At 32.4% G+C, this 19,201-nt stretch overlaps 2 protein-coding genes across 2 annotated transcripts in view; one reads left to right on the forward strand and one right to left on the reverse strand.

Annotated features, from left to right (window-relative positions):
• Hr39 (Nuclear hormone receptor FTZ-F1 beta) overlaps positions 1-5,087 on the reverse strand; it is a 60,623-nt gene extending 55,536 nt beyond the window's left edge. Inside the window, exon 1 of the mRNA XM_068772343.1 lies at positions 4,749-5,087. The gene's annotated coding sequence lies outside the window, so the exon portion shown is untranslated. The remainder of the gene's footprint in view (positions 1-4,748) is intronic.
• Positions 5,088-5,423: 336 nt separating this feature from the next.
• On the forward strand, positions 5,424-17,582 carry Rab9 (RAS oncogene family member Rab9). Its single transcript, XM_068772622.1, has 4 exons — positions 5,424-5,864; positions 13,343-13,543; positions 15,221-15,363; positions 15,941-17,582. The coding sequence occupies exons 1-4, from the start codon at positions 5,655-5,657 to the stop codon at positions 16,071-16,073; spliced, it is 687 nt and encodes a 228-aa protein (XP_068628723.1). The 5' UTR covers positions 5,424-5,654; the 3' UTR covers positions 16,074-17,582.
• The last annotated feature ends 1,619 nt before the right edge of the window (positions 17,583-19,201 follow it).

Raw genomic sequence — 19,201 nt, forward strand, 5'->3', positions numbered from 1 at the left:
CATTCAAAGCGAAGAATCTGGGAAGAACCTCGATAATTACCGCTTTAAGCGCCAATGATACAAAATGTTTTTATGTTACAAATCAACATGGACCAATTCCAGTCTCCTATATAATATTTAGTACAAAAATTTGCTCCAATCTTTTCGTAACATACCTTTGATATTTTTTATTGTAAAATGTTTCCGAAATTTGATTACAGAAGCGTATACCTTGTGCCAAAAATGATGTATCAACTTTATATAAGCAAAAACTGGATACTACAAGCTTATTTTTTCTTCTTATGTTAAAACAATGGTGGTCGCTGTTTTATTTTCGAAATTGATTATATCATAGCGGAGATGTTTAGAGGAGGCATGTGCCTCTAAGTGGACGTCTCTTGGCTGATATGATAATTATTATAATTGTTAATGCAACAACCAATAGGTAATGCGCTCATTTTGCGTGTGGTTGTCAACGATAAGCCTGTCTAATTTATTAAATAAGGAATTTCTGAGGGAGTCTGACATTATTATTATTTGCTTAAATTCCCCATTTTTGAATAACATATATAGTGTCATATACAGCTCATATGTTAAATATTTAAAAAATTTATATGCCCTGTAGACGCTTCTATGTTATTTATAATGAGAAAATACTGAACCAAACATGGTCATATTGTACCCTATGGGTATTATGAAATTATACACGTGCAAAATTGTAGTCTTAACTCGCATATTCTGCTAATACAAGGCCATATTAGCCTAATTAAAACGTATGGTGAATAAAAGATATGTTTTGGGCATATTGTGTGGATCTATAATTGCAAATGAAGTAAAAAATATAACGATTTTTATTTAGTAATCTTACGTATATGTCATTGTATTATTTATTGATGGTCTCATATAAATAAATAATATCTCTATGTAGAAATAAGCTTAATGTGTTTATAAATAAATACTTATCTTTTTTAAAGAAAATATGTATAAAGTCGGAAATAAAGTGTCTTAGTGTTATCTCAAATTATAAAAAAAAATCATTGTTGTTATACGTATATTTTTTTATTTAAAAATATTAAATAGCATTTAAATATAACATTTTATTGTAAGTGATGTGTACTATGTATGTACTTTCGTTTCAAACCACTTCTATCAATTGATGACCGCTCGATATATTTTCCTTATTAAACAAGTCCATTCAATCTTTGTCTGGAAGAAACCGCCATTTGCGATAACACCGCCCTTTGTACTTCAAGTTTTGCTTCTTACATTTGATTTCTTTTTATTTCTTATGTTTATGTGTAATAAAGCGTAAATGAATATATCAACATTTTAATAATAACATACGAAGGGATACGATAGTGACCGAAATAGCGAATTTGTAAGTTGAAGTGTGGCAATGGGTAAAAGAGATGGCAGCTGGAACTTTAAGAAACGACCTTGTTAAGGTTTTCGAAAGACGCTGAGCTAAAATCGCTTCCAGCCAGTCCTATCTGTAATCTATGAAGCCTATGTCACGTAGTGGACATGATTTAGCCGAAATTGTATACGTATTAGATAAATTTAAATGTAAATGAAGATAAATATATAAAGTACATTCATATTCATTGAGTAAATGTATAAAAAATACTAGACAAGTAACATTTTTGAGTCAAACATACCGTTTTACGTATGCATGTACGATATTTCACGTTTGATTAACACTTCACGTTACGTACAAGTTATACCTTCACGCATGTTCATAATTGAACTAAATCTACATCACAATTACCACCTACGCTACAGGTAAGTTGATTGACTAAACTAGTATAGGCGTGACTACTCCATATTCAATGTGTTTATACCTTTTCTTTTAATTATAACCAATGCTTCAAGAGTATTTGACTGTTTATATTGACAGCTAGAGAATGTAGGCGGGGCACGTTGTTCTTGCAACCGGTGGCCATCGGGGCCGAAAGAATCTTAAATGGTGACCAGAAGCCGGTAGACGCTGCGTGGGCAGGCGCCTAAGTGGATTGACGAAGTAGCCAAGGCCGCAGGAAGTCGCTACAGTAGCGTCTATCGGTTGGCAGGAGATTGAATCAGGAATGAGGTGATTAGTAGCCGAACAAAAGTAAACGGAACAGCCAAGAGGATTGACAAGCTACAGTGGAAAGCCCACACAGCATGCAGAAACGATGTCAGCTGCGGCTTTAGGGTTCTGGAGAAAAGACCACGGTCTGACAGGCGCAGCGTAGGATGTACATCCATTAGTGGAACAGACAACCTTGTAAAGATCTGTAGGCTGCTTCTAATCGGTTCTAACGGAAATTTATGGGACAGACCTATGTCCATCAGTGTCATTCTAATATTGAAATGATGATGACGAACAATTTCCTTATAATTAAATTTTGTGTGTGTTTAATTTAGTTTTATTAGTCGTCAAATATATTAATTGTTCTAATTAAAGAAGCTTTACATCAATCATTTTCATTCTAATATCTTTCGCTAATGAGATTTTTTAAAATCTCATAAAAAAGCAGAGCTCAAAGTGATGAACCTTTTTTAATAAATGCTATTACGGCTTTTTACATTCATAAAATATGTTCAGTCAATAACAAAAATAAACACGATGGATTGAATATATAAACAAAGACTGATAATACCATTGAATCAAATGTTATATCTATAGTTTATGTTGTTTAGTCATCATGACAGTAAAATATAATTATTTTCAAAACAATCTTCATTCCTGTCATATAAAACGATAACGTTTATTTATAATACAATTTATTAAAAACACTAAATGTATCTGTTCAAGCTGAAGTATATGAGGCCTTTTTGCCCAGCCTCACTTCGGCTCAAGACGAGTTCATCAAGCCTTAAGAACTTAGCGCCCTATCGCACAATTTATTTAAAGAAATATAATGATCAGAGGTGATATTGAGGCACCTCTGAGCTTTAATTCTGTTATAAGGTTTATGATAAGCGCCATGAGGACTCTGTCACTTCAAATTTAGTAAAGTCGTAAATAGCAACGAGTATACGAACAGATGGCCACTGGAGCCTTAAGATTCTAGTAAAGTCCACGTACAAGGCCTAACCTTGGTAAATGCGTCAGAAGGCGCTGGATGCAGATCGCTTTCAGCCGGGACATGAGGGAATCTATAGGAGAAGCCTATACCTACTGGACATTCTACCGCTGAAATGATAATGATGATAATGAAACAGTTTTAATCAATGACAAAATGAAACTCAATGTATCGCAAAATAGATTAGCGTTTATATATCAAAAACTGTATCTGATAACAAGGCATGGCATGTGTTTGTATAACGTTTATATTTTCATTCTGTAACAACTTTGTATTATATACATTACACCCCAATAAAAAACATGAACCCCCGTATTGTTAAAATTACTTATTTGTCTACCAAAACAATGTTGTATATTTATGAATAATCTATCAATATAATCAGCTGCAGGTGCACAGCTGGACATTGGCCTTTTCCATACAATTCCAATATGACCAGTTGGAAGCAGCCTGCACCTTGTGGGTGGACATTGTATGGGATTTCTTCACAAGATCAGAAATTGGAAGATCCGTAAACGAACGAAGGTAACCGATAGAGCCCAGCGTATTGGACAGTTGAAGGAGCAGGTATGGTATGTAGATACGCACAAAATAGATGCCCCCCAGTGGGCACCTAGAGTTTATGGAGTGGAGACCACAGACTGTAGATATTATCGCTTCAAGTCAGTAAAAGAGGATTTTACCCAAATTATCGTTTTGTTTATTTATGCATATTATAAATAATAATAAGTATTCATATAAAAACCGCAATTAAAAATTAAAGCAGAAATTTCAGTCAGTCTTCGTTTTCAATATAATTACAGATATCAAAATGTCAGTTTTGGAATAGGTGAGTATTAATAAAAATAAAAATAAAATTGTCTAGTTTTTTTACTTATATAAGAAAAAACATGGTATAAAAACACATGATAAATTTTCAAGTTAAATGGATTGCGAACATGAAATCCTACACATGTGTTTACAACGCCGTAGTACCAGATTGAAGCGAGCATTATGATAATCGCATACCAAAACGTAATGTTTCTACCTACAGATTCTACCGTTACTTCCATGGGAAGGTATCGCCTAACGTACAGTAAACATTAGATTAGAATCTAATAGCGGAAATAGCGTAACATATATTTGTTTTATTAAAATTATACCAACACATTTAGTATTAATTGAACATGTCCATATTATGTATGTGCATAATATATCACTTTTTAGATACCATATATTAATGAGCTCATTTTAAATTTATAACACATGTAAAATTTTAGCTAATAATTCACCGTATTATGAATAACAGTGTTTAAACACAAATTTTGATTAGACTAGATAAAATAGCCAAAATGTCAACAGCAATTTTAGGACTTTTCATTGTTTTGGTTACGCAGTAAATATATTTAATAAGTAATCTATGTTACGTATTTCATTAAAAAGAACTTATATATATATTAAACAATCATTAATATTTCTGCACTTGACGACGCGATAGTCAACCCAAACAAACGTAGGGCTCGGAGTAAGACGCAAAAGGCGGAGGCGAGGGGGTAGGCACCCTTCGTCACGTGAGCAGCGACCTTCAGGCGGCGCACCGACCTTGAGCGGCGCTCGCCCCGCGCGCGGGTCAGAGGTGAATGCACGCCGTCCGTGCTCTAACCACCCCGCGCCCCGCACCGCCGTCCTGTCGCGCCAACTACGCCTCCTAGTGCCACTAACCTCGCTAATCTCCGAACCACCATCGCAGCACCCACTCAGGCGCCGCCAGTCCTCGCCATCGTCCCGACCTCAAAACTCCTCCCGTCTCCAACAGGTACGAGACCGACGCGGCACACCTTTCCCATAAAATATCACCGACAAGTTTATTGACATCGAGTCTCCCCAACAAAATGTGAGAAAGTCGCCGTTTTCTAATGTACCAAACACATGCACTGTAAAAATTCTAAAATAGAAACACTTTATTTGCCAATCTAACTGATTGTTCACTCAAAAAATATCTTTTAACTAGAAAAACATTGGTCACAAGCTGTGAACACGACCACAACTACACCATGTCCTCTCACCTCCGCAAAACAAAGCGGAATAAAGTAAACTTACTCGTTGAACTGACATCTACGAGTCACAACGGGTGAACAAAAGAACAATGATTGACATCTAGCGGTTATAAAAAGCATCAATTAATAGCACTGATGGCAGTTCAAACATGTAGTTTAATTTTTTTAGCATTAGTATTTTATAAAAAATTACGTACAAAAAAACTATTAAGAATTATTTAATTTAATAACAATTATTTTAGTCGTTATGGCTGAGGTATTAAAAAAAATCTTTTTTATCTATACTTGGTTGTCAAATTCATATCAAGTGTCAAACAGACAAACAGCTGTGCGACGGAAACGTACTGTTTGTTTTATTTTGTAATATAGTTTCACGGTGACGTATTTTTTTTAAATCCCTTAATACAATACTTAAAGTGTATAATATATCAGAAATAAGCAATTAAAAAAATCCTGTGAAATTGTATACTTACATTCGTGTATTTAATCTTGACACATAAATTAAACTAATTTCATTCGTTCTCAAGGCCGTATCAATAATAGTAGTATTAGTGAACTATTATGCTAAATAATGGTTGAGGATAATGAGCGTGACTATGGAAGAAACTCCAGCAAGAATGTTCTTCTGAAGATTGTGATTCTGGGAGATGGGGGTGTAGGAAAGTCTTGTCTAATGAGTAGATTTATCTCCAATCACTTTGATGACCACAATTTTCACACAATAGGTGTCGAATTTATGAATAAAACTACAGAAGTTAATGGTACACAATACACGCTACAGGTAAGTTGTGTTATTATGTATTTTTACTACATGTTAAAACAAAATAATTTAATTATTTTCCATTTATTAATGACAATCGATCTACGGACTGAGCCACTACTAAAGCTGATTGATCTGTTAAATCTACCTCTATACATGTAGTTGACTGCTTAAAGAATTTTTAATATTACATGAAATACTTCTGAAGTAGCTTTAAATTATTGGTTATAGTTGATTTTGATAATATTGGACGTTGTTTCTCGTATATTATAACAAAACAAAAATGTAATTGTTAGAGTATGTTTAAATGTGACTTATTTGATCTAGTGTTATTTGCTCTAATAATTAAAGAAAATAATAAAAGACAGACTTGTTTCAAGGTAATAAACTTCTTCAAGGTTGTCTTATCTATACAATGATTACTTAGGATTGTTCTTGGATATAAATATTTTTTGTCTGTTTCCAGATGATGTTTTATTAATACAGAATTCACTTTATCTTGTATAAAAGAAAGTTCATAAAGTTTTAAATGTGGCAATGTGCACATACTTGTTTAAATAATTCACATTAAAATAAAATCGACATCTGCTCACAAAATAACATTTGAGACATAATTCTGAGAGCCATATTTTATTGAGTGAGATTTTATTATGAGTGAATCTATTAAACCAATTTATGTCCAAGGCAATAATGATTCATTATCATTATTTCAACTATTTAAATCCTATAAATTTAATGGATAAATACTTAAATAGTTTAACTATTTATTACTACAATAGATGCACTTTATAGAATCATTTTTTAAAATGATTTTTTAGTAACAAGAAACATTTTGTGTTTTCTTTTCGTAAGGATTTAAATATATAGAATACATAAATAATGTAGTTAAATTTTTTAGTTTTTTTGTTGAAAATCTCAATAAAAAAATCAATCTATCAAATAATCAAATCTGGGTAAATGAGAGCACAAGGAGCTGCAATCTGTTTTTCTCTTATAAAAGTTTCTTATTAACTCCAGATTCTACCTTTCAGAAGAATCAATCACACTTATAGGTCTATAAAAATATTTTAATACCTTAGAAATTGAAAACACAATACATACATGCATTATTATTTATCTATTAAAATAATAACTGAACAAAAATGTTAAATCTACATAACCTTGTAACAACATTAGAACAAAAATCTTTTATTTCTTTTACGATTCTTTTATTATATTTTGTATGTCTTTTATTGACTCAAAGTGTTTAACATACAAAACATTACTGTCACATATACAGACTTAATGTTTCTCACTTATGTAGGCTTAAGAAGGATAGAACGATGGGACCTCCCAAATACTATCATAAATACAGTTTCATTGCTTACCTAGTTCTCACTTACTTACCTATGACTGATATATGCTGTATTAATTATATTTAAAAACTGTCTGTATTATAAATGGTCAACAAAGTACATTTTCATTATCATCACTAAAATTCAAAATTAATAATTTTATTAAACTATATCTGATTTACAATCTAGTTACTGCCATATATATTAATTTTATTTATTATTCTGCTATAGTATAGTAATAATGTCATAGTATTTTTTCTCATTTATTTATCATTATAAATAAGAGGTACAATGATTGATAGAAGATATCATAAGAAACTGCCCAGGTTTATATTTGTGTTAACAGATTGACATTGAATGAAAAAGGAAAACTCCTTTTACATTATACTTCAATCAGCCCATTGTCTATAAACAGATGATTTGTGTGGAGCATGCCAGAATAGTGGTGACTTCAAAGTCATTCAATTCACATAGAATAAAATTGGTTCATGCAGCTTGGGTGTTATGCCTTTTCTGGTCTTGGGGATAATTTGCTGAAGGAAGAAGCTAGGTAGGCAACTGACTTGGATGGTTAGCTAGCTAATGTCGGTAACACTTTGCAAAGGCTCTTCTCTTACTTTTACCATCTTTAGTGTTTGTGGATATCAAAGTTGGTTATGTACAAAGAATCATTACATATTCTTCAAAGAATTATATTCTGCATGTGTTGGATAATAGAGACATTGACTCGTCAGAACTCTGTCCAAAACATCCATACAGGACTAATTTATTTAAGAATTATCATAATAGTTTTCTTATTAAATTTATTAGAATGCTTAAGCATCTTTATTTTTGATATGAATGTATTTCGTGGGACAGGTGTCATAAGTGATTGTGTATTTTTAAGTGTTTCTTTAATATAATCTTTTAATTTCATCATGTATACTTATCTAATGCAGCCAATGTTATCTTTGTTTGCATTTAGTATAGGTAAGTTATTTTGGTCCTTTATATAGATCAAATTGTTTTTTATCGGTAAATTATGATTTGTTCCTTCTTATTTGGTATAAATTTAATAATAAAACTTTGATAAATTTAATTGACCATAATAAAGTTTTTGTTAGATATCTATATGGTGGTGATGGTTAGAGTGTGGATTATTTTAAAGAATGACCCTTAAATTTCTGAACCAATGAGATATGCTATTTGTGTAGGATATAAATGCCTGTTGCACTATACCTTATGTGCTAGGCAGTTCTAATGCAGTATAAGTTAAGGAAGCGTTTACATACAAAGTGGCAACGTTATTTTGTTTGGTGATTGTCACCGACAACGACTTATTCTTATTTATATTTAGCCTGTAATGATAAAATGCAGTAGGTATGCAAAAATTAATGTCATTGACCATAACATGAAATGGCTGGATTTTTCTCTAGATGACTCGCCAAACCTTACAGGTTATTAATTGATCCTTAATAAAAGGTAATTTAAAGACCACAGCGTTTTAGTAATATTTTATGCATTCCCAATTGGCCAAGCGAAAAATATGGATTTTCACACACAAATGCTTGACTTGTTTGCAATTTATATATCGACATTACAAATACAAGCCTCACCGGAATTAGTCTTATTTGTATAAACTCTTTATTAAGTGTTAGGAGACTTCTAAAAAATGTATTATCTTTTTTTAATTCGATATAGTAGTTCTGAAATGACAGCGTGACCAAGGCACATGTGATTTTGTATATTATTAAAGCTTGTAAACTTACAGTAAAACAAATAATAACAAATTTTTGGCTAAAGCTAAAACCTTACACGGTTTTAAATGTAGTCACGTGTAAACGCATCCATAATATCTTGAAAATTGATACATACTATCATCATTTGTTCCTTTGCTGAAAATAATTTGGTTAAAAGATTAAGTCTGTCAATGAAATATATTTAGAAATACATAAGAGAAAATCTTGTTTGTTACACCATTTGTAACACGATAACAGTAGGCCTAATTTGTATAGTTGTTATTCTTTTGGATTTCTCTTTGTTAGGAATATAATTAATTGAAATAGGTTCATCATTTAAAAAATGTTCGATAAATCATTATTTATCAAATTTACTATCCTACCTAACTTAATAATTTTTGGTAAATTAGAATTCATTGACTGCAGACTTGACAAAGTTTGCCGCGTCAGCTAGTTGCTAAAGACTATATATATATATATATATATATATATATATATATATACTATGTTTCATAAAAGGTTAAGGAATAGCGCATAAACATGACCAACAATCAGCTAGACATATTTATCGTTCAAAATTAAACACTAAAAAGATGACACAGATACACGGACAACGAGGCTCATTACAGTAATGTCTAATCTAATTACGTCAATAAAAATAGCGCAAACAATAGACAGCTCTATGTAATTAACTATGGTAATTTCGGTTATGATTACATCATCTTTAATTTAGCAAGTTGACCACTATTATGGTATACAGTTAGGTATGTAGCTGCGACTTGAACCTTCATGTTTTATTAATATCTCTTGCTAAACCTCGAGTCTCAACCGACAACACAATCGTCCTGTTGATAGACAACAGACAAAAACAGAAGTGTAACATGACAATAAATTATGCGCCGCGGGACTGTGGGAACTTTGGATAATATTATTCCTCCAGGTGTATAAATAGCCACGCAGCTTCAAGTACTATAACTCTTAGCCCATGCCCGGAAGTCTACTTCCACTCCAAGGTCTTCAAAAATGCATCACCTGTATCGCCACTAACGCGGAATGGTATCAACGTAACTTAGATCTTTATAGCAACCTCAACCTTCCGAAGTTCCAGGAATTCTTTTAGGTTAATTTAAAGACCTCCTTTACATTAATCGCTATACAACCAAATTCCCTCACGCGTCTCATTATACTCTGCCAGTTCTCTAAGACCAGGAAAAGACCTAAGCATATCCTTACCGATCCCATCACAGGGTTTTCACAACCTATTCACCACGCCACACCCTCTTCAGACAATCGGAGCCCTGCAAGTGCAGGTCTCAACTCGACAACAACCACTCCACCACATACATAGCACAGAAACGCATACTATGCAACGGAATCAGACACTATACTTCACACAAACAGCTTCGTTTCCGCGCATAGATCGTGACATCTTGAACGTGTACAGTCTGCTAACTATCTCACGAAGATCATTGTTCAACTGGAATACGACTGGGCTAGTAAATTTTGTTAAGTTCGTTAGCTTATTTCCGTTGAAGCTGCAAAAGCCGCCTGGACTAGCAGCATCTAGATCAACAGAAACAATACATATACAAGCATTCCGTAATAGCGTTCCGTATGGAACAATCATACGGTCTACTTCACATCCCAGACGTTTATTTAATGAAGGATAGGGAACTTCTCCTCGGCACCCACGACCGCATTCTCATCTGCAAAACCTTAAAGCCCAAGGGGCCATCTGTTTTGTGCGCTACGTCGTCTGCTCTACTCGATCTCGTAAAGAAATCACAAGCATAGTTCTCTCTCTTTCTTCGACGAACGCTTTATAATGGATGCTATTATGAAGGTTTGACTCTTTGATATAATATAAACGATTTGAATTTAACACGTTAGGAATATTTCCAGTCCGTTTTGAAAGTCCGTTGTACAAGTGTTAAGTTTCACACACACACACTCGTCTTGTAAAAAAAATGTCACGTATTTTGTGAAAACTAATTTATTTTTGCTGGTTTTAGCTGAATTTATAGCTCATTTGCTGTCAATTATTGTATACTACCCCCTATTCAAAAATCAAAGGTTTTAGAAATAATGACTTAATGATATTATAGCAAGAAAAAGCGTTTTCAAAAATGTAATCAGCACATATTGAGATCAATTATTGTTTACTATCTGTCCCATCAGAATTTGCACTGACAGAAGTTAAACAATTGATTGGAAAGTTTTTATGACCTATAATCATAATCCCATATGTTGTATTTAATTGTGTTTTGTGATATATTTGTTATAAATACTCTATATTTTAATAAATATGTACGTCGGATTTCCAACGTTTATTAAACGATGACCACCTGTTCTTTTTTTTAAATTGTTAATAAATCCATCTAAAGGTTATCTGGTAGAGCAGTTTGCTATAAGACAGCCATTAAAACCTCTTTTGTCTATTTCAGATGTTTTCTTTGTATCTTGATGTACAATAAAGAGTTGAATAAATAATAAGATAGATAGCAATGAATGGAGATGTGATAAAAAATGTTTTTGTATAACACAGCAGGATGGAGTTATTTGCCCAGATCGTCGTTGTCTGTCAAATAAGACGTGGGTGACTTCGGGGAAAGCAAATAGGCCGTTACAATTTTATGTTAACGAAAGATGAATCACATCTTAAAGAATAGATGTGATTGCATAATGAAAATAAACATTTAATCTTTGCGCATTTAATCGAGAAAGCAATGGAGAGGGCTATGCTCGGAGTCTTACTGCGAGATCGAATCTGAAATGAGGAGATCCGCAAAAGAACCAAAATGGCCGACGTAGCTGAAAAATTACTCCACCGAATTAGCAGTGGGCTGGAAATTTATTTGTGAACAATCCTATACAATTAAAGCAGTAAATTACGAGTTAATATTAATCAAAATCACAACCTATGATCGCAAGTCTCTGCCACTGGACTACCACTGTTCAGATAACAGTTTAATTCATCGAAATAACCGTCTACAGTTAAATACTTCACTTTAAATATCTGTTAAAAAACTTAACGTTGGAATACATACATTGCACCACAATTTATATCTCGTTAATATAAATTGAGAGTGAGAGAGAGTGTGCGTCGGAGTTACATCAATTATTTCCCCCATCGACATGCATACACTGTTTAAATCAATTCAACATGCACTAATACTACTTTTATAGTGCGAACAGCTAAGGTATGGAATAACTTTAACTTGAAAGTCTTCAATTAGCATCGTAGACTTTGTCATCACTGTATAGCGGGTAGGACAAAGGTGAAACGCCTTACCTATGTTAAAAAATAACTTAAAGGATTCAAATGGTCTGTATTAATTTGTCAAATGGATTTATTTATAGTACTACAAGAAAGAGACAAAAGATAGCGTTATAACCAATAAGGGCATGGCTATGCGAGTCGCATTAATTAACACTGATTGTCTCGACCGGTGCGTCACACGAAGCCGTCCAACTGTGCCCTCGTCTTGCCTTTTGTCACATTGATTTAGCGCAGAACGTAAAGAGCGCTGCAGGAATGACGTTAACATAGAAATCGTACAACTGACCGCATGAGATGTTACGATCGCTAATTGCGTATTGCAGATGCGACTGCGTCATAATGCGTCTGTTTATATATATATATATAACAGACAATACAAGATTTTTTGTCATAGTCCGTTGAACCTATGATCATTACATGATTTAACGTGGTGAATTTGTAATTATATTGACAACAAAAACCTTTAATTTTACACCTATTTCTGACCTTTACAGAGTAATCAGTGTGAATTGTGTTACGTTCATTTATTTTTCTATTAGAATGTGACAGCCAACTTCTACCAGTGCAAAGTCTGCTGGGACAGATAATAAAGAAAAATTAGTAATTCGAATTTTAAAAATCATTTATATCACGTTGTTTATTGTTTCTGTAACCATTGAAATTTATATATAGTGTAACATACATTGGCTGCAAATGAGCATAGACAAATTTTAAGCTTTTACACCTATAACCAATCATTCTGTATATAGAGAGACAGTATATATAAGCATTTTTTTTAATTTTTGATGTATTAATGGAACCGGAAAGTAATGTCGTTTCTGTCGAAATATTTTACAGAAAAACCGATTGATTTTTACTTTTAATTATTCTAAATTTGTATACTAGACGAAAAAAGGTTGTTGATAACGAAGGTGAATATATTGTGTAGTCAAAACTTGTGAATTGTAATAAAGAAATAGAAACTTGTTAAAAATTTAGTCGTGTGTAATATATATACGACAAAATTTTTAACAAGTTTCTATTTCTTTATTATATAATATAGTAATAACTTTCAAGGCCCTCTAATATTAACAATAGAATCGATTGAAAGTATAATTCCTAATTACGGTTGTCATTTTTATTTATATAATTGTAAGTTTAACAATGAATATCTTATATGATTTTCAGATATGGGACACGGCGGGACAAGAGAGATTTAAATCCCTTCGCACTCCGTTCTACAGGGGCACTGACATCTGCATATTGGCGTACGCGATCGACGACAAGACTTCATTTAACAACATAAAGATGTGGCTCAACGAGTTCCTGCACTACGCGGGCGTTAAGAACGGAATTGAGAAATTTCCTTTCATAGTCGTCGGCAACAAGGTTCGTCAAGTATAACAAATTACTTATAAATACGTGCCCACACAGACCATCATGTATATACGTGTACAATCAACGGTGATTGGAATACGTGAAACGATGCATAGACTAAGATTTGTCATAAAATAGTGTTACAATAAAAAAAAGCTAACATTATATTTATGTTTGGAACTTGTCACACTATATATGATGTTTTTTTCATTTTCACGCTAATCGATGTTAAATAATGGGTTGGGAAAGTTTCTTCGCATTTTATATGAAAAGTCGAGACGTAGAGGCAACTTCATTTGACTTTTTGCTAATTATTTTGAGACTGGAAGAGATATAAATCAGAGGATGTTGGAAGGTTATGGCCATAGCGGAGGCATTAGCGACGTGCTAGATAGGCAAACTTAATTTTTGCTATGTACGGTCTAGCGTCTCACTGTGAAATTCACACTCTTATTGATTAATTCCGGTAATTTGATAAATTCCTATATACGATACGATATACGATTTATTACTTTATTTTCAGTGAACTCATGAGGTATCTGAACTCCGAGCTTTATACTGAGCTTTTTTGAAATGGGTCTCAACTATTAGGGTCAGTTTTTTATTGACTCCCGTCGTTGAAGGCCTCTCATTTTCCCCTATCTCGTTTAGGGACAGGGAACTTACAATTTATTTCATTCGGTCTTTTAACATACTTCACATGATATTACATACTCATTCCAGTGGCGTAGCTATGGTATTTGGGGCCTGGGGCAGATTGGGGCTTGGTGCCCCCCCCCCCTCCTAAAGAGTCTAAATAATTTCAAAATTCAGGACGGAATGTTGTTAATATATATATTTTTTGGTTCAAAATAATAATAAATTTATATAAAATAACATTAGATCTTAATAAAATTTATTGGGAAAATTTAAAAACGAACATTTCTCGCTTTTTGGCCTGCAAAGTCGTTAATTACATTTTCAAAATCAATAGTGTCGACTAGTTTGAAACACAGATATGTGTTTTTGTGATTTAAGCCCCTTTTAAAAAACACTATATGTTTTGCGAATGAAAGGCTTAAACACTGTGTATATTATAATTTGTAACCGTTTACTTTTTTTTTAATGATCATATTATTTAAGAACTTACAAAAAACAACCTAACAAAAATAGTAACATTCGATATTATTTTAATGTTATTTACTTTAAATTATGATTTTTATTTTTTTTTTAACATTTCATTATTCATCATTCAAAAAAAAATTCAAAAAAATTATTTTTAATTTTGGTGCCCCCCCTGCTTGTGGTGCCTGGTGCAGCCGCCCCGCTCGCCACCCCCTAGCTACGCCACTGACTCATTCATCCATCTTTTGTTTCACAACTCACCTTTCATCCTTCAGATCACTTCTTAAATATCAAAGGTATTGGGTTTCTTATCTTTTTTATCATAATTTATTTAGTGCTTAATCCATTTTTACTAATTAAACTTGTAGATAAGATCACAGTTGGTATTACATTTAAGTTTATTTATTCTAATGTTATGTTTATAATTTTAATTTCTTTCTATGTTTTACGGTTTTTTATAGTCAGTTTTAAATTCTTTGGCGACGCCGTAATTACCGATACGCCGATCTTTCTTCTTCAGAATTATCGTTCAATTTATTAAAAACTGGGTGAATAAATTTCAAAATGAATTTATTTCATTTTCAGTCCGATGTATCGTCGAAGGATAGAGAAGTACCGTACGACCAATTGAAGCAGTGGTGCGAAGATAACAAGATAGCAACGTATATAGAGACCTCGGCGAAAACCGATAGCAACGTAGTGGAAGCTTTCTCGATGGCGGTGCAAAGGTAAGAAATACTTAATTTTTCTACCGATGCTACAACTAGTTGGTGTCGGCTTCGTCTCTAGCTATATAGATATTTCACTCTTCTAGAATACATTTTAAGTGTAGTCAGTCGTTGATATTAATACCATCATGTCAGCCGATAGACACCTACCACACAGCATAGACGTTTCTTAAAGATCGCTTCAATGTTGGGCCTTGCGTTGCCCAGCATCCAATAATTTCATATGACTATGCCGTCGGTTTACCTTGTCGTGGTCATAGTTATATTATTTGATCATGATGAGACCATGACAGTTGAAAGGGGCACGTCAATAGATGGCGCTGTATGTAGGAATAGGTATTATCATAATTGAAAAGTATCTTTAAAAGGAACGAGAGAAGATTGGAACGCACTTTAGAAAAGAAATAATGCAGGTTAGCAATTTTTTAAATAAATTTTATTTCAGATGTTATAGAAAAAATACAAATTGTTTTTTTCTGAATTCTCTTGAATATATTTTTAAGCTTATTATCTATGTCGGAATATACCCGTAGAAGGTCCGGATTAAGAAACTGAAAATGCATGTCGCCTTTTGCAGATGGGCAGACTTGGAGCAGAAAGCCGAGAAAGAGCTCAGAATGCTTCATCATCCCGACACAGTGACGTTACACGGATCCAACACAGTGTCAGGCATTCGAGCGACTTGCTGCTCTCGATTCAGCAGCGTATGAGACATAATTCCCTGGCAGAGGATTCGACACTCTGTTACTCGGTGCAAGGACGTCTGTGTAAATTCGTGACCTTCATTGGAAATCGCAAATACTAAACGTAGTATGTTTTCGAAGTAAAATATTTTACATTCACAATATGAAATAAGTTTAATGAATTGAAATTTTTCGATTCAAATCATAAGAAATAATAAATTTTTATTGTATAGGGTGTCTCAAAAGAAAGTTTATCATTTTGCGAAAAGCCTTCGAATGTGCGTAAATCATGATTAGATAGTCTCTTCCACACGACCTAAAAATGCAAATAATACAAAAGTCGTCTGAATGAAATACCTAGAGTACCTAAGTTTGACTTGGTAAACTAAACAACAATGTGCTTTTGACGTACAAACATCTTGTAAAATTAAACTGATTTTAACTGCACAAAGTGTAATAAATATAGCAGAGACATCAACAGCCTAAATTGACCGCAGGTTAGATTCTAGAATTATCTTTTCACGTAATCCAGACCTTACAATAACTTATCTTGAAGGCTCCTCAAGCAAACTTGGCACATGTCGTCAAACACATTATTTCACTTATTGTCTACTTAACATATACGGACATAACTCAACATATTCTATAAAGAAACTGTTCACAGTAATTAAATTCCAAAGAGCCAGCCTACCGTTTGATATTAAAAAAATAATTTCAATCGTAACATGTCCTTTAATATAGGCTTCACCCATAGATTTACTACAAGGCTAACTAACTTTACAAGGTCATTTTTTCACTTGTGGTCCCCTATGGAACCAGTTGATATATAGGCAGATATCAACTAGTAGCAAGTTTTAACGGCACTGACCGGGAATCATAGTATTCGACGTCCAATAATAAATAGGATAGATGATCTTATTAAAGATGATGCCAGATGCAGGCCGCTTTCAATCGGTCTTATTGCAAATCTATGGATAAGAAGTCCAGCAGTGAAAGACTTACCGCTTAAATAATGATGATATATCAACTGTGGTGATGGTAAACAAATATAAACTTTCTTTTAAGACACTGCATACTTAAGTTTTAATGTCAAAGACGATCTGATGCAGACTTCGTTTCCGTCCTCACAAGGCAACGGCTTAAATCTGATATTAACAATAGATATTGATAATAATTAATTATTAAGTACGATAGCGTACGAGTAATGAATTCAGACCGGGCGTAGACATTTTTATTTTTGATATTGCCTTCATTAAATGTGAAAAATATGACTAAAAAGCTTTGTCATCTTGACAATCATAAACTCATTACTGCAAGGACTTTTCGTGTAAATTCACTTTGCTATGGTTCAAAATGTAAATAATAATCAAGAGGCATGTAAAAGTCGGCAATGTTCCATAATGTCGAACGCTACAATGAACACACGCGGGTTTTTTAAACATGTTATCTTATGTCTCGAAGCGAGTGAAACAGTATTCTTAGATAAATGTAATTAAACTTTAATATATTGCTATATCTATATTGCTTAATTTAAAATTACACCTTCGAAAAAATTATTAAATGTTGTCATTTTTAAAAATACATGAATTTTATAGACTGGCAACATTCCGTTTATTAAGAATGTAAATTTGATTATAAATAATCCTTAACGTATGTGCTACAAAAGAAACTTACCTTTTTATTTTTCTAAGTGGTGTAATCATATGTTCTTAAACTTTAAAATACTACCGCTATTTAATCATAAATTAAAAATTAATTCTCTTTCTCTATCTAATAGTGTTTCTTATAGTCATGGCAAAAGAACCTGACTGTTAAATGATAAAAATACTATAGTGTTTTAAAATAAAAAACATTTAATTCAGAAAAAAGACACACACCACATATGAATTAAAACTAAACGCAGGTGGCGTTTTTTTACCTTTGGACACTGGCAAGCTATGGATAAATTAGGTGTATGTGCTTGAAACTTTTTAATGATATGAACTTCATTAATGGAGATATTTGATTGTATTCATTATCGTAGTGATAAAAAGAAGGCAACATACAACAGATATACATTGATGTCTTTATTATCAAATGTTTGACGTTGTAATAAGTAAAATAAATGCAACTCATAAATCAGAATAAATCATTGAAATACAAATATATTTTTTCAGTCAAATCAGAATAATCTCAGAAGTTTCCAGATATTCACAAACATATCTAATCATCTGATCTTGTCGACAATATGGATATGTCAAATAACACATTATCATTGTTACCATGCAAACCTTAATAATAAAAAATATAGATAATAATAAGAAACATCATTAAAGCTTGCTTTGCTTTGTTTATTAAGTGATGGTTGCATTTTACATAAATAAATAATTGGTTGTGATTTTTGCTTTGATGCATAATGAAAAAATAAATATTATTTAATCTCGTGTAAGAATTTTAAACATTCCAAATAATGTACAAACAATGAGAGAGACTCTAATAACCTATTTATATCAAACATAAAAATTGTTTTTTTGTTTACACATTCCACTTACGCTTTGCAAGTAATTATAATGAATTTCGCGGTAAAAAAAAATAAGTCAAATTTATTCGAATAATAATGGTTGCAATAATTTTTTTTCTTGTAATCAGTGCCTTTACTAAAACCATAGCCTTTTATTTAGCTCATAAAAAAATATCGACAACTGTCAAGTAAGACCGCTTTTAAAAGACTATAGTTGTATCTATTTAAACAAAATCCGAGTAGTATTTATTGTAAACAGATCGTAATCTGTTTGAATATAAATAAAATTAAATAATTGCACATTCCACCTATGTAAATTGTTCTTTAGTTAATGTTTTTCTTTATTTAACATATAAATCTTATTTTATATTAATTTATAAATGTTACCAATCTTAAAATATATCAATGGTTTACCGAACATGCCAAAGATGTTTTTTAAAGCTAATGGATGTATGAGACTTCACAATGTAAAATTTCTGATATTATTTTGTGTATCGTTTGTATGATGCATTTATTTTATTGGTGGAAGGATTCTAATTAAGCTATTGCTTAATATTATCAACCTTATTTATTTGTAATATCTTACCGTAACTTATAAGTCACATGTAGTATACATAAAAATATTCACATTGTTACTTAAATATAAGAATTCATA

The sequence above is a fragment of the Battus philenor genome, unplaced genomic scaffold, assembly GCF_028537555.1.
Source record: "Battus philenor isolate CCGP_79_NKW_IND1 unplaced genomic scaffold, ilBatPhil1.0.hap1 SCAF_5, whole genome shotgun sequence".
Classification (NCBI taxonomy): domain Eukaryota; kingdom Metazoa; phylum Arthropoda; class Insecta; order Lepidoptera; family Papilionidae; genus Battus; species Battus philenor.